Raw genomic sequence first — 27,093 nt, 5'->3', positions numbered from 1 at the left:
AACGCCTGCGTATCACGCGAAAGCAAACCCTCGACGTTGTTCAAGTAGCAAAATTGCTTTGTATTTTATGCAACAAAAATTGCACCAAGGTTACAGGAAGAATGGACTGAAAATAGGTGACGTGTATTTACAAAGACGAGCAATTAGTCTACAAAAGTGTGAGGCTTGAATACAAATGAAAAAGTAGTGGCATGATTTTAAAAGGAAAAAAACACGAAATGTCAACACTGGTAGTACCATGTTGAATTAAAGGCAGCTTGTGTTTGGCCTCCTCCTCCTCGGGCGTCGCAGTCTGATGGCAAAGTGTCAGAAAAGACAAACTAATACTGAAACAACTGCATCATTTCAATTACACAAGCAAAACAGACAGGAAAGTTTTAGTAAGATAGTCATCGACTCGGTGAGAATCGTGGGGCTTGTGGTCATCGGATAAAGCCGCTCCGATCACGTCCGTGACCCCGGAGCACTTCTGTCAGTGGTGTGTGGAAAACCTTTGAAATGACAACTTAAGTGGTAACCGAAGATCTCTCAGAGGACATTACAAAAACATCTATACATATACTGCTTCTTAAGCTTCTCAAGTCTTTCTCCTTGAGACAGTAGTGTGTTTCGTTCGCTGATCCGTGATTCCTGTCCAGCGAGTCTCTTTAAGGCGACTGTATTTTCAGAAAGGAGTCTGCAGTGATTGTGCTGAAGGAACACTTGTTCATAATCCTCGAAAAGATGGGAAAACCGACTTTCCGACCGCATCGCTGAAATGTCAATCATGGCACAGTGTCGCAATCAGAATACGTGATCAGTCGATTCCATAATCAAGTTCCTCATATCACAGGGAGCGTTCACATCTCGCAACGAAGAGCTTTCTTGACCAATCATACTAAAACTAAGCGAAACAAGTCTTTATCAATAGTATGATCGTGTATGTACTGCAAAAATACATTTTGATCCCGTAAAAACGTTTGGAAATGTGAGGCACATGAGGTGTTTTTCTGTCAGTCATGAAGTAATGCTGTTTTTATCAAATACTTGCAGAGAAGCACTGCAAAAAAAAATATTCTTCCTTAGCACTTTTGTCTCGTTTTCTAATAAAAACACACTACAAATTATTGAATCAAGATGCATTCACTTGACAAGTAAAACTTATCTTGTTTTCTAAAAAAAACAACAACCTCAAATCCCAACTTTTGTTATTTTTTGCTTAAAACAAATAAAAATATATTGCAATGGTTTATGAAAAACACACTTAATTCAAAGGCTAAACAAGATTATTTTTACTTGTTTTAAACAAAAACAAAGAAAATTTTAATCATTTTTCCAGACAACAAGACAAAGTTTTACTTAGTAAGCATCTTAAATCCAGAATTTATAGATATTTTTACTATTAAAAAAATATTTAAAAAAAAGTTTGCATCGAGGAAAGTCAAGGAATTACTGTGAAAGACTCAATCAAGTCAACTTGGACCTGTGCTACCTTAAGATTGCCAAACGGACTCTGGAGGAACGGTTCCTCTGCATCTGTGCACAGTAATAAGACACTGAACCGTTGGGAAATGTTCCTGTATTTGGCATAAGTAAAGCTGAGGTGGGTCGATGGGATACCACTCGGATAATACGGGTCGCCTCCGAGCTCTTCTCCGCTACCTCTGAACAATGTCACTGATCTCTTTGACGGAGGAAAGCAGCTTGGAAAAGTCTTGAGGCGTGTTGGCTCCCCCGGTGGCAGCAGGGCAGATCTGCAGCTCGCGCAGGCTGCTCTCCAACTTATTGATGGCTTCACGGAACGCAAACTTGTTGCGCATCTGCTGGATGGACTCCACGTAGCTCGCGCAATACTTGGACAGATTCTTGCCGGCTTCCAGCACCGCACTGTGGCTGCCGGTCTGCTCTGAAATACGTCCGATGGCGGCTCGCAGGAGCTCGGTGCTCTCCAGGACCATCTCACGCGTGATGCAGGAGTTAGAGAGCCGCTCCGAGGGCTGCCGCGTCTTCCTTAACGAGCGCCGGGTCGTCATGAGGGGAATGAAGTTGGATCCTGGATCACCGACTGCCGATCCTGTTCCCATCCCTGGCAGCTGACCGCTCTGGGATATAGACGTCGTCTTTGGAGGGTTCACTTTTGAGGTGTTTTTTGGCACTTTCTTAGCACTTTCTTGGGAAAGGCCTTTGCCTTGTTCTGCGGAGCTGGGACTGGGAGGGCTTTGTTCAGACGAGCCTTTGACTTTGGTATCCGATGAAACGTCAAAAGTGGGACTCCTTGAAGTCTTCCCGGATTTGCCGCTCGAGACCGGAGGCGGAGGAGGAGCTGGTTTGGGTTTGGCGAACTTCCCCTTGTCTCTTTGTCCAGGGACTTCAGAAGAGTTCTTGAGCCTGCGAGGTCTGCATTCGTCTCCTAGAGGAGGAAGCACACTGGGTTTGAACAGCTCCGCTTGCAAGGCACTCGTTTTGGAGTTCTCTGTGCGGCGGCTGAGCTTCGGTGTCAGAGTCAGGGGACTCGATCCAGGACTTGACTCAGAGTCCTTAAACACTTCATCTGGGGCATCAGAGTCGGTTTTCTTGGGAAGGCGCGGTGGAGGAGTAAGAGTGCCGCCGCGGGGTACACAATCAGCTTTCTTGCGAGGCAGAGCTGGCTTTCCTCCGAAGGTTCCCGAATCGAAGTGAGACGACTGGATATCACGGGGCAAAGTGACCGACTTCCACTCTGTGCGCTCGGACCCTGGAGGCATGCTAGAGGCAGAAGAAGACCTTAAGAAGCGCTTGGAGTTTGATATGGGGTCTTCTTCTGTGGGTGGAGTTGTGGCTAGCTTCCCTCCGCCGCCGGACGCTGTGCCCTTTTTCCGTGAATGAGATGAAAAGAGCTGACCGGGATACACCGGTGCTCCGTTGGTGACTCCAATGATCGCTGTATTGTTGGAGGCGAACATTTTGGAAGGCTCGATGCCATCATTATTGAAATCCTCTCTGCAGTCAGAATTCAGTCCTCTTCGATCCAGGGGCCCATCCATCTTCCCGAAGGAGCTGCTGCGTTTAGGAGGCGCTGGAGCCGTTCTCTTCTTTTTCTTGATTAAACTGAATGGATTCATTCGGAACTTATCTTTATCTTTGGCTAGGCAGCGATCGTCTTCGTTAAGGTTGCTATCGAGGACGGGCCTCGGGAGCATCGGGGGCCCGGTGACCTCAGCCTCGGCTGCGTCTGGAAAAGGTTAGTTTCATCAGTCTGCAGAAGACAACTCAGAATTGACTGTGAAAGCTGGGAGAGCGCATCTTACCCGGACTGTCGCCATCCCTGCTGTCCGTATGTCTTCGCAGAGTCCTCGTCTTAGTGGGAAGTTCTGGAGCCTGCTGTATCGGACCCAGGGTCAGCTTCTTGCCCTTCTTACCCAGCTCTTTCTCCACCTCTGCAACCCACAAAGAGTGAAGGTGAGCCACAAGAAAGTACACGTTAATTTCTTTAAATCTCCAGAGACAGTCTTACCGTCAGAGATACTGGACTCTTGAAACATCGTCTCGAACGCCTGGTGGGTTTCAGCGAAAGAAGGCCGCTCTGCAGGTTTCCACCTCCAACCTACAGACAGACACATAGGTCAATCCAAAGGGCCTTTTCTAATCAAGTTATTTGAACACCCAGTGTGTGAAAACAAGCAGTTTCTAATGGTTAAAATCCCCCCCCACTCCTTTCTCTTTTTTTTATTATGGCTTATTTTGCTAAGTTACAATAATCTGTTTTCACTGGTGCTGCATTCACATGCCACCAGAATGAAACGTAAATAGGTATGTGGCAGTTTATAATTGCATATGAAGCAATATGAATTCGACCGCTTTATTCTTTCGAGCTCAATCAAGAGTAGGACTGAGTTTTTCGCTGAATTTTCGCTGTGAGAGACGGTCTCATTTTGTTTTTGCCAGCCCTTGAAACTCCTCCCTCTTCTGAAAAGGGGGCTGGAGCAACAGCTCATTTGCATTTAAAGGGGCATATTTTGGCTCATATCCTTAAAACTAGCAATTTAAAAAAGCTACAATTGATCTGTGAGGTATTTTAAGCAAAAACTTTGCATACACACTGGTTTACATCTGGTTAAAATGGGCATAATAGTTAACCTTTAATTGTAATCATCTTGTTTAAACACTTGAGCTTGTCTACATTCTGCTCCTGAACCAAAGAGCTACTTACAGGCCCTCATGAGCTCATAGACTTTCTCTGGGCATCCCTCCGGTCTGTCCATGCGGTAATCTTTCTCTAGTAGCTCATACACTTGAGACAAGTCGATGCCAGGATACGGAGACATCCCATAGGTCGCAATTTCCCAAAGCAAGACACCAAATGCTAAAGAGTTCAAGCAAAAAATGTCAGTTTTACGCACAAGATGACACTGATATATCTAGACCTGGGAAGTGCTTACCCCACACGTCTGACTTGATGGAGAATTTATTATAGGCCAGACTCTCCGGGGCGGTCCATTTAATGGGAAACTTGGCTCCTACGTGGGCTATGTAGGTCTCTTCAGTCATCAGGCGACTCAGTCCAAAATCTGCCACTTTGACCAAGTGGTTTTCCCCGACTAAGCAGTTACGGGCAGCCAGATCCCTGAAACAAGAGCCAGATCGTAACTGGAAACGTCTTCCTACTATTACTATGTTGTCCTCGAGATGGATATGGCAAAAAAAAAAATTATGACTTTAACTTTTCTTTATTGAACCTTACAACCTCCCGCACCTACAACTAACTATTGTTATGTTTAATAACTATATATATGTTTTTGCAATAACTTTTGAACTGCCAATCCTATATGAATGCTTTCAAAAGTATATTAAAGATTCTCCTCTTTTCAGAGATATCATATTTGTCTCATTAGGATATTCAGAGGCTCCGAAGCATATGTAATTACATTTTGAAAGTCACTTTTTACTGTATTTTGTTGTTATATAACAAGGTTTCCATTTTCTTTACTTTCTAAATGTTTTTGAGCACATCTATATTGTTAGTGAAGTAAATAGACCAGTTTTTCACTGAAGAGCACCCACAACAATATTGTAACAAATAGCTATAACTTGCTTGTAAAATGTTAAATATAGAACAAATTTTATTTGGAAGTATTAAACACCCAGATACAACTTTCTAACCAAAAAAAATCAAACTTCAGGAGTACCCAGTAAAAAAAATCTATTTATTGCTTGTTTTTCTTAAAATTCATTCATTCTCAGACAAAACAAAAAGAAAATGAAGACTTTAAATTAGCTAGACTGAAACTTCAAGTTCTCCTGTTTATGATGGCTTATAGCACTTAATGCTGACTGCTAGATAAAGTCTGAAAAAAACTACAGGAGAGTCGGGTTCAGTCATGACGCAAACATGAAATACCAGTCATACAGCAGTTCTTCACAGGTTTTTTATTCAAATTCACTGCTTTTCCATTGTTTTTTCTGTGTAAACACAGACATGTTTGACTGTGGCGCTCGTGTCTCATGCACGAAATGACTTTATAAAAACACAGCGCTCAAGATAAGACAAGTTCACTCCCGTCTTCTGGCATGTTTTTTTCTATTCTACAGTCTGCGACGTATCTTTGTCAACACAAAGTGCATTCTGTGTGAATGGCACCTAGCGCTACGCTATACTATTCTACTTATGGTCCATCACAGAGCGGTTAATTAACTTGTGAATGGATCACCAGCATAAAGTTTCTAATTCTAACATCTGGTAACAACAAATATAATTTTGGCTAAATATTAAACTTGAATTAATCTATCAAGTCACAAAATTCGGCATAGCCATACTTTGTCTTGTAATGTTTTAGTTCACAGAATGCAATAAATATGTTTTGTGAACTACCTTTTAAATGAATGAACATATCCTGATGGTCTTTGTTCAGTTATTTTGTTTCTTTTAGGCCGAGAGAATGACATCACTGCCTCTCTCTTATTGTGCTATAAAACTCGTTCCAACTTGTATTAAGCCCTTTCTGTCTTACGAAGCAGCACAATGACTGTTTAAAGGGGTCATATGACGTTGCTAAAAACATTATTTTGTGTATTTGGTCTAATGCAATGTGTTAATTCTGTTTCATAAAAACACATTATTTTTCACATACTGTACATTATTGTTTCTCCTCTAATCCCTGTCTTCCTGAAACAGTTCGATTTGTACAAAGCTCCTCTTTCTAAAAATGTAAGGTGTGCTTTGATTGGCCAGCTATCCGGTGCACTGGCCGAATACCTCAAGAAATGTTATGGCCCTTCTAATAACGTTATGCCATGTCTGTGACACAAAAACAAAACAATACATTACAAACGAGGCATTTGTTGCATCCAGTGAAGAAATTATTACAGATGATCATGACTTAGTACTGGTTTTTCGTGTCGCATTACATATCCCTAACACCGTGTCAGCATTTGTGATCAGATAAACGACAAACAACCAGTACTACCCTTCACTGCTCAAAACTCACGTTTGACTAGTCAGTAGCAGGTTCTTTTAATTTACAAAAATACTTAAAAGGTTGTGAGTCAGAAGCTCCAGACTGTTCTTGTAGAGTTAGAATCAGTCTCTTTCTAGTCTCTGTTCAGAGTCAGCATAGATTCAGGAATGAGGCTGAACACACTCTAATGTGTGTGTTCAACTGTTCTGGAACAATGTTGTAAACACAACTTAACACTGATTTCTAGTCGTGTTCTCAGTTTCACGATGAAACACAGAACATGGCGCCCATAGCAACGCTACACACAGAGTAATAGCTCCGCCTTCTTTCTTTGGCGGAGTTATGCAAATAAACCCACTCTGTGACGTAGAAAAGAGGGGGCGTGTTTAAACGAGTCCTTATAGGGGGGTATGTACAAGACATAACTTTTATAAAGACCATCTCTTTGGATTTGAGACTCTCTCTTTGAGTCTTTGCAGCTTCTGGGATCTTATGCATGCACTAATAGCTTGCAACACTCCAGAGAGAAAGGAAAACATGAAATCGTATCATATGACCCCTTTAATAAGACTCAAACGCAGCACCTGTGAGCGTGTGCCTCACCTGTGGATGAAGTTCTTCTTCTCCAGATACTCCATGGCAGAGGAGATCTGCGTGGCCATGTAGAGCAGCACCACAGCATTGACCTCCTCGTGATTACAGTCACGCAGGTAATCCAGCAGGTTTCCGTGGGTCATGAACTCGGTGATGATGTAAAACGGAGGTTCCCGTGTGCAGACACCTGACATCAGAGAAAAACACCGATCATCACATGTCTCTTTGTGAAGGAAACCTCATTTAGAAACGCATTCCTGCAGAACATCATTGATCGGTGTGTGTTTGATCGACTCTTTAGCCCAAAACCTCACAAACATAGACCTTTTCCATGAAGTCTTCCACTTGCTGGTTGAAGTTGCTGGATTGATTACAAAAATGTTGCTTTGACCTCTATTATGACATGACCCCTCGCATAAAAAAAAAAATGATGTGACCCTGGACTACAAAACCAGTCATAAGGCAATTGTTGCATCAATAATGATTAATCACATCCAAAATAAAGGATGCGTGTGTGTGTGTGTGTGTGTGTACACATGTATGTACTGCACATATTTATTATGTATATATAAAAGGCCCATATATCCAGTTTATATTCATAATTATATATAAACTGGATATTTTTTCCTCATATACATGCATATATATATATATATGCACAAACACACACATATGCTGTACACACACATGATGTTCAATTATTCACAATTAACCGTAACCCAGCACTAATAAATACATTATATTTATTTGCTATTGTGAAGTACTTCACAGTTCACTAGTATTACAGTAACATTTGTTGATTTAATATTTATAACTATCAATAAAAATGTGTTTCCACATTTTGTTAGTTTTTTTCCCTGTATAAATGGACTCACCCAACAGCTGCACCAGGTTCGGGTGTTTGATTTCTTTCATGACCGCAGCTTCTTTTAAAAACTCTTCCACTTCCATTGTGTCCTCCTGCAGAAGATGAAAAACTGTTCTCAGCAAGCATTCATCACTACATGAGGATTATTATGCTCCAAGAAAAACACTGCTACATGTGGATTATTTGACAGGATTTTCATTATATTGATCGGTCATGAGCACAACTACATGAGCTCAAAACAAACAGCACCCATTATCTGAAAATGGGGTAAAAAAAAAACCCTCTTAATATTTTTCAATATTCTTGTTCAGCCTTTGAATTTGTTTATTCTTCGAATTAGATTTTTCTTACCTCACTGGTAGATATTTTTGCTTGTTTTAAACTATGATTAAAAATGTTCTAGTAAACTAGATCAAGAGTATGTGTTCTGGGCGTCTCTGACCTTTAGTGTTTTGACGGCCACAGTCAGGTTGTACTTCTTCCAGACGCCCTCGTACACCTCTCCATACTGTCCTCCGCCCAGCTTGTGCTTCATGGTGATATCGGTGCGCTCCATCTCCCATTTGTCGTAGTTGGGTGAGACGCCGTAGATGGTGGGCTTGTTGCGTTTGGGCGCTGGGTAATGCAGCGTGGTGATGAGGCCGTCGGAGACGGTGGAGTGATGGTGAACCAGCTCCGCTAGCGTGTTAAAGCGGCTCTCTGACGAAACATACAGCTGCAATTGAACAGACACGAGAACCTGAGCGAGAGAACCGGCCCAGAACACAGACGCTCAAAACCCAAAACACACTGCTTTAAAGTCACCGTGAAAACAAAGCGGACTATTCTTATCCCTTTGGAATATGCATGGTTTGTTATAAATGTTTTATCGCCTGAAATATTACAAGAGTTAAAATGTGTTACGCGTCAAAGAATGTAACATTAAAGAGTGATGCCTTTCCTGTTAACATCCTCGTTCACTACGGATGCCTTTTCTTTTCATTTTAAGCATTCATTAGTTTAACAACTGCATTTTTTCCATCCATATACTTCAGATGAGGCAGGAGAGTAAAGAACTTGGATTCATGTCATGTTTTTTTGTCAAGTGTCCTGAGTTATATGATAGCAGCTATCCTTACTAATTGCAAACGTTTAATCAATTATGCGCATTTTGAAACCTCGGAGCGTGTTAAAAGTGAGCCGCTGAGCTGGAAAGGCGTCTAGTGCTCATTCCTGACGGCTCTGACCGGAGATTCCAGCAGGGAAGTGTGAGGCGGCCGAGGCATGCGAGGAATGAGCGCAGCGGTCATCAGCGTCCAGCAGGAATGCAGCGTGACACATGGACTCGTTTATCTGCCCACAGACAGCACTCATCATCACTGCTTCACTACTGAGGGCACTTCAGCACGCTGTTGAAACACACTCCATCAGGGAAGCGCCGAATGTTCGGCGAGTGAACTAGCCAAAAAAGTCCTTCCTGTTTTCGACCGAATAAGCCAAAAGACAGAATAATATGTACTAGAGCTGTCAAAAAGGCTGAAAAACTACATTTGAATTTTGTACTTGAATATTGTCAATATTCACATTTAAAAGGCTTCACTTCAGTTTGCTTTCGGTTTCTCAGGGACTAGGGCTGTCGCGGTGAAGGAATTTCCCTTGCGGTAATTTTGAGTGGCTCAATAGAGTGGTATTAACGCACATAATCATACATGTATACATACATTTTTTATATATATATATATATATATATATATATATATATATATATATATATATACACACACACACACACACACACACACACACACACACACACACACACACACACACACATATATAAAATCTCTCAGGTTCCTATGTTTATGTTCAGTTATTTCACTTTGTACTCATAGAATTCAAATAAAAATGTAAAATTTTGAGGCATTACGATCTTAAAAGGAACACTTTTTTTGGAAATAGGCTCATTTACTTATTATTATTATTATCTCATTATTCATTACTACATTGGAATGAGAGTATAGTTATATCAGCCTAGAAAACTGCAACTTTTCTGTCGGTGTAAGTACACTATAAAACTACAGAAGGGTCCATTTTTTATTAGGAAAAACATTGAAACTTCTGTCATGATGCTACTGGTCTAATTGGATTCAATGATCTATGCTAAGCTATGCTAAGAGTGCTATCGCCAGACCCGGAGATAGGCTGAAAACTCAACTTATTAACTCTGGTGGAGTTGGAGAATGAGCTCATTTAATTCTTCACATCATTGGAAGCTCTCTCTGGTTCTCTCACCTTGCCGTCCGAGGCTGTGTTGATGCGGTAGTGATAGACCCGGCCCTCGTAGCGCAGCGAGATCGACCTCTGACCCGGGCTGCTCTCGCTCTCGCGCACCAGAAAGCTGCCGTTGATGCCGCTGCTCAGCAGGTACTCGGCGGCGTTGCGGGACACGGGCCCGTGATACCAGCTGTGCTTCTCCAGGCTGTTGACGGGCGTGATGTAGTTGCTGGGAACCCAGCCCTGGCCGTTCTTGGTCTGCGCCTCGCACCACTCGCCATTGTGATTGTATCCCAGAACCCTCAGCTTCTCTCCTGATGAGGGCATGAGAAACGCTTACGTCATGCTCATATCAATGTCATCACAGCATGGATGACCGGTCACAAGTTACAAGTAACGGGAGTTACGTAATCAGATCTAGTGAAGTTACACATTACACAACTTTTGTTTGGTTTGGAAGGAAATATCAAAGTTACTTTTTCAAATAAGTAACTCCAGTTCATTTGTGTCCCACATTTAAAAAATAACGCATTAGTTTCCATAAAAACTGCTTAAGTAAATAAGGATAGTATTTATTTATCCTCAGTTATATTTAATATATAAAATATAATACATTAGGAAATTGTATCATTTTGTTTTATTGGATATTTTGTCAAACCAGTAATCTTTACATCCCTAGAACGCATTGACCAATCAGAGACGCAGATCCATTTAGTCCATAAAACAATCATTGTTTTACGTTTCACTTCTGCTTCCTCAAATATTAATGACAACTGTTCTCATTTGATGTGTTTTAGGTAACAGAGCTCTAACGTGTTTACTCAGAGGTTTATTTTGGAACGCAGCCTTTTTAAAATGTCGGCACAAATAAGAACTTCCTGCTATAGGCGTGTTCTCACGTGAAGCTGTTCTGATGATCAGTTCATCCACATTAGATCCCCATTAAAGAGCTCAAAAACTCAATTCTTGAAATTCATTTGCTATGCATCCAAAATAAATTGAGCATGAGCTTTGAGCTTCTATTCTTATCAGGTGTAAAAAAAAATGTATTGCATTAAAGTGCTCATTGTTTATTAATATATACATTCCTCAGTGTTCACATTCAATGGAAAAGGTTAATTTTTTTTGATTCAATTCCTCACATTTATCTCAATCACTATTTATTCAATTAATTAATGCATTAGTGACGGACCGTTTACTTCATTGGTAAATATATCAAGAGGAGATGCAGATAAATACAGATTAAACCTTTTATTTGGATACATAGGAAATTAATTTTAGGAATTGAGTTTTTTAGCTTTTTGAAAGATTCTGTTACTGACTTGAACCAAACGTGAAATTCTCATTTTTTCATTTTTGATCTCCATCAAATTCACGAAGTGTTTATCATAAAGACTTGGGCCACTTTTCCATTGTGTTCTATGGATATTTTTGGCTCCTTGAGGACTCACATTAGACAAAAGCGCCTGCTAAATAAACAAAGCTGTACTGTCTGTGAGATCTGTAGGAGATCCTGTGCACTAATAACAGCTGGTTAATACCAGTGAAATATCTTTATTCCAGGTACTGAATCCACACGCTCATTATCTAATGAAGTGACGGGCGTCTGGACGGCTGCAGATCTTCCCCTCGCTGAATGGAAAGAACTGACATGTTGAGGAAGATAAAGGAAGAGGAGGAGAGATGAAGAATGTGCAGCAAATATGTGTATTTCCAGTCAGACATGTGACTTCATACAGCTGCTAATAAACGGAGGAACAAAGAGCAGCTTCTCTGTGCTGTGTACTGCAGGAGACCCAAAGAAATACAAGAAAACTCATTCACTGCTGGTTCACAACAGTACGGACGAGAACACAAGGCCCATCTTTAAAGAAAGCAGGAGGAAGAAAGTCTGATCCGCACATTATTAGATAGTGAAGATAATCTTGATGTACTTCTGAAAATCCTTCGGTTCATTTGGTGAAATATTTTATACATTTAAAATAGCACATGTTTTGTGTTTCTTTAATCAACTGATTGATCAAATGTCTTAATAATTTGTGTTTCTGGAGCACAGAAGCAGCACAGGGATACTTGTAGAAATACACAACAATACACTGCATGAGTCAAAATGATCCATTTCTCCTTTATACCAAAAATCATTAGGATATTGAGTAAAGATCATGTTCCATGAAGATATTTAGTAAATGTCCTACCGTAAATATATAAAAAAATAATTTTTAAATAGTAATATGCATGACTAAGGAGTCAATTTAGACAACTTTAAAGGAGATTCTCTCAGTATTTAGATTATTGAGATTTTCAAATAGTTATATCTCAAATATGGTCCCAACATACATCAACAAAAAAAAGATTATGTATGAATTTCAACCGTGAACACTGTGCCCTTGGTTTTGTGCTCCAGGGTCACATACGAGTTTAATCTTCAGTATATTCAGTAAAAAATGAGCTCAGATCAATGAGGCCTACGATCAATCAGCTTCAAAAACAAAGACAAAACCTGAGATAAATGAAGGAAAACAGGATTGATAAAAGGACTCAATCTTAGGTTTGGATTCAGTCCACTGAATGAAAACTATTTTTAACCTAGAAAACAAAACAAGTGAACCAATAAAGGGAAAAAGCATTTTTTGGGGGAAAATAAAATGCTCTCCAGATCAAAATGACGAAAACACAATATAAGGATTAATTTAATAACTATATACTGTTGATAATTTCTGTGGTACTGAAACTAGCAGGGATTGAGCTGAAACTGATATCAGAGTCATGATGAAGTGTTTAACGTGTTCAGATGAAGCGAGGAAGTGTTTCTCACCTTTGGTGATGCTGAGCGTGTTATCGCCGCTAGCGACGAAGTCGTACAGCGCTACGAACAGATTGGGGTCATTTTCGCTGGGTCCGGCCAGCAGATTCTCTTTGGAGTTCCAGCGCGCCGCCTCGGACAGACCCGGAGCATCGAAATCCGGCCGCTGGAGCGCTTCTGCAAACAGACCAGAGAAACCACAATCAATCACACCGAATATAATAATACCCTCACCCCAATATATATATATCACTTACATTACATATGTGTGCTATTTCTATTTATTTATTTATGATTTAAGGCCATGTCGGCAACACTGGCTATACCCATGGCATTTCACAATTCAGTCTTTTGGGCCACTCTGCTTATAATAGTACCACACGCCCCAAATATAATCATCAATACGGTCAGCTGACGGTACATCGCCACAACCATGTGTGTCATAAAACATAAACACCCATCTGAACTCTTTAATGAGTCACATTCATTACTCCGTAACAAATCTGATGACCTCAGACACAAACAAATAAGATACGGCAGAAGATTTGTAAACCGACTGGGACATGAATCAGCTTTAATCAGCTAAAAGGGGAATCCGGTCATCATTTACTCATGTTAACTGTGAAATGCAAAGAGAAACATCCCAGCGATTCTCAATGGCAGCCGTGACCTCGAACCCCGGCATGTGGACGGCTGCTGCTTTTATGGGCATTTTTGGAGGCTGACGGCCATGATAAAGATTCTCCTCATGTTCCACTGAACCACATGAGAGCCGGTAAACAATGAGGGAATGGTTAACTAACCCTTTAATGACCCGTAAAACACCCGAGGCATTTGGGAAGCTGACAAATAATATGGATTTCTGATTTAATCCACATCATAACTCGATGTTCAAGTCATGTACAGAAGAATTATGTAACTGGTCTTTCACAATTTCTAGCTTTGCGATTCCCATTTAGATGATCTCATGTTGAAGTCATGAGCGGCCAGACTCCGTACAGCCACCAAGAACACTCTCTCGGCTCCTTTATACACCAACAGTCTCGAGTCAAACACATTTGTTGCTCAAAAACACATGCATTATTGAAAAAAAAAACGAGTAGCATATTTTTAGGTTTCTTTGATGAATAAAAAAAAAAATCTGCATTTATCTGAAATAGAAACATTTCATAGCTTTATCGTCACTTTTGAACGATTTTAAGCATCCTTGCTGAATAAAAGTATTAATTTTTATAATTATTCTGATTCCAAGCTTTTGAATGTCTATAATGTTTGCAAAAGACTTTTATTTCAGATATTTGCTGATCTTTGAACCTTTGTGTTCATCGAGGAATCCTAAAAAAATACTAAACTGCTTGAAATATCGATATTAATAATAATAAATGCAGCAAATCAGTGTATGATAATGATTTCTGAAGGATCATGTGACACTGAAGACTGGAGTTATGATGCTGAATATTCAGCTGCGCTTCACAGAAATAAATTACAGTTTAAAATGCATTCAAATAGAAAGCAGTTATTTTAAATATTAAAATATTTCACAATATCACTGCTTTATTATTATATTTTGGATCAAATGACTGCAAGCTTGGTGAGAAGAAGAGACTTTTTTCAAAAACAAAAAATCTTGGTATCACTTGTCAACTATTAACTACGACTTCCCCTCAATAACTTCCTAATGTGCTGCTTATTAATAGTTCATGTGGTAGTTGTTAAGTTTGGGTATTGGATAGGATTAGGGATGTAGAATAAGGCATTAATATGTGCTTAATTAGCACTAATAAATAGCTAACAGTCTAGAAATACGCGTGCCAATAAGCAACTAATAGTTGTAACCGTAAAAAAAGTGTTACCAATATCTTCCCGAGTACAAACTCACATCATGTCAGACTTGTAATAAAGACAAATCTGTACCTGATCAATCACAAGCCCTGAACAAACTCCAGAGAGCTCACAGAACGCATCCAAGCTCTCCGCACACATCTATCCAGACAGGAATCAGATTTCCCAGTGTTCTCTCCTCCCTCGTTTTTCCTCTCTTTCTTTTACAGCGAGCCAGTATGTCTGGCTTTCCTCTCGCTCTTCCCCCTCCTCCACTTTCCAAACAGACAGAAGGAGCACCGCGGCCTGTGATTTTCACGAGACCATCAACCCCAGATCCGTCCGTCTGTTCATCTGAAAACCCTGGCCAGACTCGGCCGCTCTGTAATCAAGATTCTTACACAAACACACACACACACACACACACTCGCCATCACAGACGCTTACCTTCCAAATAACAGCTGGAGGACGAAGAAAGACCTTTTTTGGATTTACAGCCCACCAATTTTAGACAAATCTCCAACATTTTCATTTGCTTCCCAACACGACCAATCGAAAAAAAAACAAGATCCAGCTCACAAACTATATCACTGTTCTGTTCAAAAAGTGAACGAAAACTAAAAAAGACTGTCCACAAAGTTTGTGTTAGCAGCTTATGTCATGTATAGCATGAAGACGAAGTCAAAGACGGCTAAAAACACTGACATCCTGACTTCACGAGGTACTTCTAGCAACTTTCCGGAGTAAGAGGCTCCATTTTTCCCCCGCTCCAGTTCTTCTCGTTTTTCAGTCCGGTGAGGAACTAGCCATCCGTACGGAAAATACTCCCAGAAAACACTCAAACGAAGCAGTTTGAGGACAGTGTTGTGTTTTTCATGGTGCTGTCGGCTGAGAGACGATCCACAGGAAAAGCAGGACGCTTGTGCTGATCTCTGCCAACAAAGAGGCCCTTTCAGGACGGAGCGCCGGAGCCGATGACATCACGGCCCTGGCCCCGCCCCTCCAGAGACCTGCAGAGAGAGAGAGTGTAACTGGAACCGGCCTTTGTCTTTCGGTCCCGCACGGCTCTCGCTGTCTGCTTCGCTCTCGTCACAAATGTTTTCACTTTGAAACTAAAAGCACAAGAGCACTGCACAGGGTCGGGATTATTCTGACGAACAGCCAGCGCCAATAAAAGAAATCACAAACGACAATTCTGCCGCAATGCATGATGGGAGCCATGTAAAATACGTTTTGAAAACATCTGTCTGACTATAAATATTATATTGTTCACAGGGATGATGTCATCAATAAAGAATGGTATTGAGCCGGTATCAAGTGAATGCAGTCTTTCCTTCTAAAAACATACATTTAATGACCGATTACACTGAAAATTAAAATTAATTTGAAAAAAGAAGAAGACTATTGCAGGCAAGCAGCCCAAAGCTCATACGTGTTAAGCGTAGAAAACCATTATAAAAAATGCTTAGCGTTGCTTAAGGTTTACAAACGCCAATTTCTGTACATTTAATCTCCTTTTGTATTATAATACTTTTGTGCAACGAAAGATTATTTTCTCTTGTTCTGTCCTTCATTACTGTGCTACACGTCTTTTCTACAGTTTACATTTTATACAATATCTACATTTAGATTATTGCTTTTCATGAATGTGTTTTACAACAACGCAAAGAGCAATGAGCAACATTTCACCAGATTTAGTCCTACACTTATTAACTTTTACTTGTTTCCTACTAAATAACTAATGTGCGCACACCAATACATTGACTACATTGAATGTATTTATATTAATATCACGTGCATAAATCTATTTAATATATGTTTCTTAAATATATGCATGCATGTGTGTTTATTTATAAATATACACAGCACACACATGTAAATAAAAACCTTATTTTGGATACAATTAATCTTTTTTCGGACCGAGACGACGGCTGATACGATTAAGATACAGTCCAGCCAAGAAGAGGAAAACCCAGAGATGCACACGACACCAACGATAGTCTGACACTCCGCTCCATCATCATCATCATCATCATCATCAACACTCGACCGAGTCCAGAGACCAAGCAGAAGCTCCTGTATCTGAGAACTAAAGCCTTCAATGCCAATAACACCTAAAGACATCCGCCACTCCTGATACAGAAACACAACTCTTTTTCCTCTGCTCTCTGACAAATCTTCAGCTAAAGCGATTCTGAATGCGCTAACTTGGCCTCAAGCTAATTTAATTCTTTTCTAATCTTGACAGCTACACAACTTGTGGTCTGTGTTCAGGGCCAGGCGCATGTACTGTTGCTTGGTGGACTTTCACAGGTGACATCCAGGCAGTTCAAAGGGAATTACCACGATTTGAAACTCTGCGGAAACGAGATTAAGTCATTCACACAAACCTAAAATGTGAGTGTATCTCTGCTTTACACTAGATGTTTTGCATTTCCTGAAAAAAACATTAGCTCAAAGTTCAAAACAGCAAAGCTGCAGCTGCAATAAGAAAAATTACAGAAATATTAAGACTTTAGGACTTTAAGACAAAGTAAAGAAAACCTAAGGAATAATGTCTTGTATTAGCAACACTTCAAAGCTTTAAAACACTACTTCCAATATAATTAATATATATTAATTTGTCTTGTTTTCCAGTACAAATATCTAAAGATATATTTGAAGTCTTGATACATAATTCATAATTCATCTCAAACGCAACTGTATTAAATTTATCTGGAAACAAGACTACCTTCAGTTTGCAATTTAAGAAAATGTATCTTGACTGAAGGACGCTTAAATATCATGATTGTATTACAATATGTTGTTTTAAATCCTAAATATTTAAACCATTAACCACATTCAAAATAAAGGTTTTTGCTGACATAATATCTGTGTGTATTTATTATGCATATATTAATATACACTCATGCACGTATATAGTTCAGAAAAATGGTACACTGCCCATATATGAAATATATTTATATATGCATAATACAAATATGAATACATGTAAATACTTTCAAATTAAATGAAGAGTTCATTGTAAAAAAAAAAATTACATTTATTTTGCGTTTTTTTTTCACCTAGTCATTGAGAAGCACAATGATTTTATGCACTGTCTGAAAATAGTCCCTAACATGTTCAGGTTAATCTCATTATACAGACACGGAGTTCCTTGACTATTACGCCGCAATGAGAGTATAGCTCCTAGGCATATCAGCCTAGAAAACTTTATTTTCTGCAGAAAAGTCTTGCCGTTTATAACAGAAATCAGTAAATGCCATGTTAACGCTGTATACGTTTACGCAGCATTTTTAATTATAGCAGGTGAGGGTGTTTTATGTACATATTTAGCTTACACGTACATTACCAGCAGTTCCTGGAACTATTTTATTTCCAATTAGCTAATTTAGCTCCAATTAGTTTGGGTACTATGAAACGGCTCCTGTGATGCAAACTTGGCAAAACGTTGAGAGGGGTGTTCCTTTGAGACTTGAGTTTTGACCTAAACGGCTCTAATAACTGAACGCTGAAAGGCTTTTCTCATTTGCGCAGACAAAAGCAAGGGCCGGAGAGGCAGGTTTTGTGAAAGAGGGGGAGGTGACAGATGTAGAAACATGAAGCACATTGCTCAGAGATGAGCTCATAGAGAATCATTTATATAATCCTCTCTCAGTGAGCTGACGTACGCCATCCCTCGCCGTCATTAAAAACACTTTCCAAGCCGTGGCGCACGAGCTTCGCGTGAGAGTCCTTTCATGCGTTTATTTTAATGTGAAGCAGTTAGCTAAACGTGGACGAATGCAGGGCTTCAGCATTAGTGCAGGAACGGAAACATGATCCAGGTGTACAGGCTGCTGGGAAATCACATCAGGCCTGACGTCACTCTCACACACACACACACACACACACACACACACACACACACACACACACACACACACACACAAGTCAGTCTTCATCTCAATATCAAGTAGATCCAGTTCAGACTCCAGCAGAGAAGCGGCCTGCATCAGGACTAGATAAGACGCAGATTTAACATATCTAGTGAAACCTAGCGCTGATAACCGAGACGTAGCATCTCTGGCCTCGAGTACAGCTGCTAGGAACATCTGGCTCGACTGATCCACACAGAGATCTGATCACCATCAGTCTGTCTGGAATGACATGAAGAAACAGAACTAACTGAGACAGACTCGATCCAGAAGAACTTGTTCAAGACGCTTCAAGAAACCTACTTGAACATTTTTACAAATACAAAGTTTAGCAGAAGCCTAAGCAGACCGTGGAGCCAGTGCCACCAATGATCTTCTCTACTATCAGCTGAAGCATCTGGGAAACACAGCCCAGGTGGGTTTAATGAGATAAACACCAGGGAGTTCAAAGTGAGGTATTTATGGAGAAAGAATAAGCCTCAAGGAGACATTTCAGATCATTTTTAATATTTAATACTTTTAACAGTTCCACAGACTCACGTGTAACATCAAATTATATTTATAATAACATGGCACAACCTTCAAATATATTTCTGATATAAAATGGCCTGTAAATCAAGTTAGTTTTCTTGTTTTGCTTCATGAAGTTCAGCTTATTTTTTCCTGTATTATGTACTCATAGAATAAGATTGTTAAAATTATTTATTTAGAAATGTCTTGTATTGATTGTGAAGCATCACACCAGCAGCACTGCTGTAGTCACACAATCAGAAGACATGAAACACACACACACACACACACACACTGCAAAAAAGTAAAAACAATGTGACATATTAACCATTAATGACCTCGAATCATCCATCAGGTTCATCATACTATAGACCTATACTCTGCAGTCCTTTCACTATCAGTTATACTGAGGAAAAACACACACACACACACACACACACACACACACACTCACACACACACTCACAGTGCTGTAATGAGAGACAGAGGGAGGAATGCACACGGTACGTTCTTGTCTTGTCCTGTTCTGTCTGTTATTTGTGTAATCTACACTTCCCACTGAAACCATGCTGAAGCCTTTGTGTTCTCACAAATAATTCAACAAAAAGATCAACCACAAAAAACGTTACGGAATAAACCTCAAAGCTGTGTGTGTGTGTGTGTGTGTGTGTGTGTGTGTGTGTGTGCTACAGTGATTTAAAATTAAAAGTGCTTTATTAGTGAAATGACTGTACTGTATTGTATGACTGTAAATGAACACAAAACACAATGTTATACTCAATTATAAGACACTTGGCTCAGTATTTGTTTCCGCTGTGGTTTCAAAACTTGTATCAGAAATCATGAACTTTTACAGCTATCCAAAATATCATATTTACAGCAAAATACACCTGATATACATCACTGATGAGTTACAGTCCAAGATAACATATCGCATATTACAAATACTCATTACAATATTAATGTTTAATAACATAAAATATTATTTAATATTCAAAGCAGTTTTGTTTTTAGACTTTAGTTTTTAATTTGAGTGTTTCTTGACTCCGTTACATTATAACCGTCTCTGCCTGAAGAGCTAGAGAAGGAACCGAGACAAGAACCTTTCATTATCAGCTAAGGCATTGATTTAGTATTGATTTAGTATTGATAGCTGCATCCAAACAAAGCCAAATCCATAGTATTGCTCCAGGTGTGTCTTGAACACCGTATAAAGCCTAAAAGCCTTGGGCAGAAAGAATCAAAACTTTGAAACAATCCAGAGAGATCAGTGAAGCTGTACTGAACTAGCCGTGCAGAAACAACATGAAGAAATCAAGTATAAAAGAGTATCTTCAGAATAACAAGAAAAGCTATCATACGAGATCATGTGGTCCAAATATGACTTTTTGCTCATATGTGACACGTTTTATTTCATGAGAGGGTGAACCAAGCACATGGAATCTGATCTTTGATTCTGATTCGGTTCTTTATTCTTGGTTCACACGTTCCCATATCCGATTCCTTGCCACCTTCCTGCGTTGCTGTCACTATCTTCCCTAGGGTTGCCAGAAAACCAGCCCAATTTCTACTCCGATCTAGCTGAAACGTATTTCGAGAGGGGTTACACGCTAAATAAAAGCATTCTGGGAAGTATAAACCAGGTTAAAGGGGGGTCTCTTCAACAATTGGCAGCAACAGGATTAAAGTAGACCGATTCTGCGGGAAAACAGAGGACTTGGCCTCCACACGTGCTGAGAATAATATAACATCATTAAACCACAAACCTCGGTGCCTCAGATAATCTGATCTGGCTCATATCTGATTTGTGTCCACATATGAATAAGGCCTGAAAGTGTTTTGTGTTTACAGTCGAAGAGCATATCCGATCTGTGCCACATACGAGCAAAAACATCAGAATCCAGGCCTAAAAACACGCAGGCTGTCTCATACAGCGTGAGACGATCCTCAGCGGCGCAGAGAAACACACGACAGGTCTGAACACGTTCAGTGTGAAACACGGCAGAAAACACAGCTTGTGTGTGTGTGTGTGTGTGTAAGCACTCCTTCAGATGACTCTCCACAGCGACTAACTAAAGCCTTACACACTGAACCACGACCTGAGAGCAGTTCAAAGGTCAACACCCATAACTGAAGAGCTCATAGACCACCATTCAGAAGACAATTTTGAAAGATATTCACACTTTGGGGCTGCACAATTTTGTGGAATAAAATAAAAGTGACATCGCAGACCGTGACTTCATTAAATAACTGTATAGTTCACTGGTTTCAGTGTGATGTGCTGCATTTATACACGTGTGCTTTAACATATACTGTGTTTTTACTGTGAATGGATCCATTCAGAGATGCTGATATCATGAGCAGCGCACAAAGAAAGTGCAAATATACAGAAATATACATGTAATAAATGTATTAAAAACATAAGAAAAATTATATACAGTCTTTCAGCTTAATATAATGACAAAAGATTTTTAATCATGCCAGAAAATTATTTTTGAAAATTGCCAGTAATATATTTTCTAATCCAAGCCCTTATATATATATATATATATATATATATATATATATATATATATATATATATAAAACAAATTTATATAACATTATATATAACAAAATAAAATATTATATATAATATATATATATATATATATATATATATATATATATATATATATATATATATATAAATATATATATATATATATATATATATATATATATATATATATATATATATATATATATATAAATAACACAAATAAAATATTATATATATTATAACTTTTTATTACTGTTTTTTTATTACAGTGCGTTACCATAATTGTAATATTTATATTCATAAGAGCAAATTATATTAAATATTTTATTACAAAATAAAAATTATTACTACATAATCATATTAAAGTGGTTAAAAACAGTGGGAACGTGGAAAGTGGAGACTCAAGCAGAAGGTGTTTTTTGTATGTTAGTTTCCTTTGAGATGGTTAACAGCCCCAAGTTTTTCACAAAATGTTTGGCGCTATATGGACTTCAATAATCCCAAGAATTAAAAAAAGGAAAAAAATTATAGATGACCAGAAAGTTTGAAAAAGTTACAAAAGTTCTAAAAGTTAATAAATAAATTATTTTCGATGCCATGTACTTTCAATAAAAATCAATCGACTCACTCTTAAACGCTTTAGTGCTTCTTTTAAGTGCCATTCAAGTCATCTGGTGAGAAAAAAAACCTTGCACCATCAGCGCTTTCCAATACATGTATTTATGCAAGGATGCCTTAAACTGAGCAAAACCTTGATGCCTTAAATTGCTCAAAATGCAAAAAAAAACAAAACAAGTGAAATGCAACAAAATACCTAAAAACCAAAGCGTTTCACAAGACAGGCCTGATGCTGCTTTCCCCAAAAACATTGTGAGCTGGAGTGAAGCACAGACTCGCTGAAACACAGATCAACTCCGGCTCATGATGCTTCTGGGAAACGCAGCCCTGTCAAGCCTCGCGCCGCCTGTGGACCAATGAGCTTTCTGAAGGGCGCGCGGTCACATGACCCGGGGCAGAGGTCAGTAGATCTGGACTCACCGTGGACGGTGAACACATTGCAGTGCTGAGCTCCCTGTCTAGACGTCTCTCTCTTCCCTGCTCCCTTGATGAAAGGCAGCGCCGGCAGACTCGGTCTCCTCTGGTCCCCGACTAACTTCCCAGGCTGCTGCCCCATAAGGGATCACGGGGCGTTACTGACCACGGAGAGACGAGGGCGGTCTGGTCTCGGGTCATGCATCGACTGCTGGACGTCAGACTTCACGGCTTTGAGTGCATAGAAGCTAAAGAGAGCTGCGTGCTTTCAAGAACAGAACAGACAGCGTTGAGGGACACGCATCCATCCTCAGAATCAGAACCAATCACCTTCACTGGAACCTCCGGCGCAGGCACGCTCTGCGGAGCTGTCAATCATAGTGACGTCACGCTAACGTGAACGCGCGTCGGATCTCATAATTAGTTCGCGTCACCTCGCGCGCGCTGAGCTCTAGTCAATCATCATCATCATCATCATCATCATCATCATTATTATTATTATTATTATTAATAATGAGCGGGAAAGTGAAAAATCTTACGGTTCATTAAAAGCTAAACCGTGAGGGGTCTCTTTGCTAGTGATCGCGTGTCAGTCAGAGGTCATTCTTACGCATCTGTATCGTCTGTAAACGAGTAAATAATCGACGTCACTGACGTAAATAACGCCGTTGCTCGAAAGAAACCCGCCTTCAGACGAAAGTTCAGGTAGTTAAACACAAGCAACGTTAAAAGTCGGCGCGAGGCCGCTGTTTGAACTCCCTCAGAAACCCTGAAGCGGGAATCCGCGGAGTTTGATCCCGGGTTAGCTCTGGGTCGGTGCGGCTTTGGTTTGTGTTGTTTAGCTGGAGTTTGTTGGAGTTGTAGTTGTTAAAGTCTCTCGTCACTTCCGCGTGTCTCTCGCTCCTCAGGCGACAGTAAACTCTCTCCGCGCCGTCTTTACGGCTCTCCTGTCGGGATCGACTCCTCACCGAACATCCGCTGGACTCTTCCGCAGACTTTTAATGCTGATCCCCGTCATGTCTTCGCTTCGCCTCGTAACTTTCAGCACTTTTCTCGGAGTCGTTCGTCGTCGCAGGAACCGCCATGTTCGCGCACGCGAGCTACGCTCGTGACGTCACACGCCGCGCTCTTCCGCCAACAAACTTCAGTTTCAATAAAAAAATAAAATCTCTTTGGTTTCAGAGTCGAAGGCAAGCGTGTTTGCGAAATAATACAGTTTATAAGCAACGTTTTTCTATTTTTCTAATAATTCTTTATTAGAAAAAAGTATGGCTCGTACCTTATAATATTTTTAAACTGTTGCATAATATATACCCCACTAAAATTAAATCCACATTTTAATTATAACTTCCGTATTGAGTTTATTGATCATCTGTTTATTTTCAAATAGCCCTTTTCTAAGAAGTTGGGGTCGGACAAAAATTCAATTTAACTATGTGTGATATATTCTTATATTTTCTCATTGTAAAATATATATATATGAAAAATATTACATTCATAAATTTACTTTTTCAACATTATTATTAACAAATTACTGAATTTTGTGTGACATTACCTAATTATAATATATATTTATAAAATATATTAACACCACAAAAGTGTAAAATTTATTTAATTTTCTTTGTTGTCTTCATATATTATTTCTGTATTCACAAGTCATCTAATGTTGATTTGTTTAAATGTAAATACTTGAATGTAAAAAAAAATCATTGTGTTCATACAAGAAATCTCTCGCAAGGCATTTGCCAGTTCACTAAACTTTTGTTTGGATTTTTCCCTTTTGAGAAGCAATATAGAAATGTTTACTTTCTTTGCAACTTAATTATTTTGCTTGCATGTTTATGGAAGTATATATATTAATATTTCTCAAATAATATATAATTTTATACACATTTAACTCTTTGTTTTGTTATTTATAGGATTTATATTACATTTATTATTTATATTTAACTTTTGTAATCGTTTTTCCTTTCGATACAAACTTAATTGTTGTATTGTTTTATGTAAAAACTAGCACTTTAGCTCCAACAAAGCTCCTCAACATTACATTTCTGATCGTTATCAAGTCTAAGTATGTATTTGACTGTTGTAATCTGATAAATTGTGTAAGTAATGATCCTCCATCGAGCTGCTGTGTGTGGCGTCCTCTAGCGGCCTGATGCTGCAGCACACAGACAGACACGCTCTCCTTGACTACACCCTAGCAACGAGATACACCTCTGAAACACATTCATCCATATATCCAACTGTATATACACGTACAGCCGATGATAAGGAACTGATATCTGAGATCGGGATCAGCTTGTGTTTCGTCAGAAATGTTCCTCTGAGCAACGGATGCAGGGCAGTGAATGGGTGCCGTCAGAATGAGTCTCCAAACAGCTGATAACATCTGAACAACAAATCCATTAGGATGTTTTTTAACTAAAATATGAGTCCACGGTAACTCTTCCTCAGCGAAAAAGTGCATCTTTTATTTTCTCTAATATCAAAATCCAGCCACGCATCTGTTTAGAGCGGTTCTGGACTCTTTTAGATGCACTATTAAGACTTACATTTCAATTATAATCATCTTAATGCTGGATTAGTTCCATCTTTTGTCTTCTCCAGATCTTGACTGGAGTTCTGTGGATTATTGTGACTGCGGCTCTCATTCACTTCCATTGCCGAGACACATTTCTCTGAATCTTGGATGGCTGAGGGTGTCTGGGTGAACTATTCCTTACATGCTCTTTTACATTTAGGCTTTAATACAAATGAGCTACATATTGACATTTTATTTTTCCCTGGGAGTCGAATACACAAGCCTGGCTCCGTCACAAACCACTCGACCTTTGAGACTCAGAGGCTGCGTGTGAACCGTTTCCGAGTTTCAAAACACACTCGTTTTCTGCAAAATTCATTTATTGCAAACTATGAACAGCGGGGTTCGTACAAAGAGGTTAAAAAGACAGTCGGAGGTTCATCCTTCATGCTCCACCAGACGCTGCCGCGTCTCCAGAATGATCTCCTCCGTGATCTCTGGCTTCAGGATGTCTTTAATCTGCAAACAAAGCGAGACGCAGCGCTTCACGAGCATGCACGCAGAGCTCAGTCGTGTGATGAGAACCCGAGCAACATTACCTGATGAGAAAGAGACGCTTCGTAGCAGTAAAGCACGCTTGTGTCGTACAGCAGAACCTTATGAGCCGCGAGAGCCAGCAAACAGTTCCTGAGCCTGGAGATCACCTCCCGATCGGACAGAGACACGGCCTGAGAGACCAACACCAGTATAACACTCAAACATCTCAACTCAGAGTAAGACAGATACTTCACAGAAGACGTGCGTCACCTCCATGCTGGTGTAGAAGCCTCCGGCCTCCTCGTCCTGCTGAGCCGGTGTGGGGTAAAGCCACACGAAGCCGTTGTTTCCCAGGATGATGGAGGCTCCGCAGGGCAGATTGTGGAAGTGCGTCTTCTGTCTCTTGACGAGGGACGGAGACAGCAGCACCAGCACGCCCTGTCCCAGCTGACACACACACACACACACACACAGCGTGAGTCACGTCCCCAGCGCTCTCCGGCGCGCTCACACCCGCGCCGCTCTCACCTTGCCGTACTTCAAGCTGCGTGTGTGAAGAGACAGAGCGCCGTCCGAGAAGATCGACTGCACCTCGGCCTTCGAGAGGAGTCAAGGAGCGAGCCGCTTTCCAAACCAGTTACGATCTACTGCACTTCTACGAGAAGAGAAGGATACGCTGATGAGATCCCCTTCCTGGAGGTAGTCTCTCATGGCCAGCTCGTCCTGCGCTGATCGCCGTCTCTGAGACACAAACACACCATGCTTTTACTCTCAGCTCATCACCAAACCTGCATCTATTTAATTCGCTTGAAACGGGTTTTCTTTTCTTTTGAAGCTCAGCTGTATTTCAGCATCATCACTCACACAATCATAATAACATACTGCTCCAGAAACACTTCACTTATTGTTATTAATACTCAAAACAGTCGAGTAGATTTATTCACCATCTTTGATGTATATTACATTTATCCCAAATAAAAGCTTGTTGCTCTATACCACTCAAAAGCTTGGACTATATACAAATTAATACTTTTGTTTATGCTTAACTATTTAGCAAAAATGCTTAAAGATTATAATGACATTCAAATTCTTTACATTTCAGGTAAATCATGTTCTTCTGAAGCTTTTAGATTAAAGAAACCTGAAAATCGTTCCACTCCGCTGTTTATTAAATCAGAAATCAACATTAGAATGATTTCTGAAGGATCACATGACTGGAATAATGATGATAAAATATTTGAAAAGTGTAATAATAAATAAAATTTATTGCACTTTTGAT

General features: G+C 39.8%; 2 protein-coding genes across 4 annotated transcripts in view; both read right to left on the bottom strand.

Moving 5' to 3' along the window:
- Positions 1–36: 36 nt before the first annotated feature.
- abl1 (c-abl oncogene 1, non-receptor tyrosine kinase) lies at positions 37–23,872 on the bottom strand. 2 transcript variants are annotated; one of them, XM_043237201.1, is made up of 11 exons: positions 22,760–23,872; positions 12,944–13,108; positions 10,147–10,442; positions 8,318–8,590; positions 7,883–7,967; positions 7,017–7,194; positions 4,398–4,582; positions 4,169–4,321; positions 3,473–3,562; positions 3,267–3,395; positions 37–3,190 (listed from the first exon to the last, which is right to left on the bottom strand). In XM_043237201.1, exons 1-11 carry the CDS (start codon positions 22,893–22,895, stop codon positions 1,638–1,640), a joined length of 3,243 nt encoding a protein of 1,080 aa, XP_043093136.1. In that variant the 5' UTR covers positions 22,896–23,872; the 3' UTR covers positions 37–1,637. The 2 variants fall into 2 exon arrangements, with proteins under 2 accessions (XP_043093136.1, XP_043093137.1); XM_043237202.1 differs by lacking the exon at positions 22,760–23,872 and adding an exon at positions 15,200–15,718.
- A 1,767-nt stretch (positions 23,873–25,639) lies between these two features.
- The window catches only part of exosc2 (exosome component 2), a 4,612-nt gene continuing 3,158 nt past the window's right edge, over positions 25,640–27,093 (bottom strand). For both annotated transcript variants that reach the window (XM_043237406.1, XM_043237407.1), the window contains exons 5-9: positions 26,490–26,555; positions 26,343–26,411; positions 26,085–26,261; positions 25,877–26,005; positions 25,640–25,796 (exon numbers count right to left, since the gene is read on the bottom strand). In XM_043237406.1, coding sequence (XP_043093341.1) covers positions 25,716–25,796; positions 25,877–26,005; positions 26,085–26,261; positions 26,343–26,411; positions 26,490–26,555 — 522 coding nt within the window. In that variant the 3' untranslated portion in view covers positions 25,640–25,715. The remainder of the gene's footprint in view (positions 25,797–25,876; positions 26,006–26,084; positions 26,262–26,342; positions 26,412–26,489; positions 26,556–27,093) is intronic.

This window comes from Puntigrus tetrazona, chromosome 4 (genome assembly GCF_018831695.1).
Source record: "Puntigrus tetrazona isolate hp1 chromosome 4, ASM1883169v1, whole genome shotgun sequence".
In the NCBI taxonomy this organism is placed as follows: domain Eukaryota; kingdom Metazoa; phylum Chordata; class Actinopteri; order Cypriniformes; family Cyprinidae; genus Puntigrus; species Puntigrus tetrazona.
The sequence above is the reverse complement of the archived record's forward strand: the minus strand, read 5'-3'. Positions and strand labels throughout refer to the sequence as shown.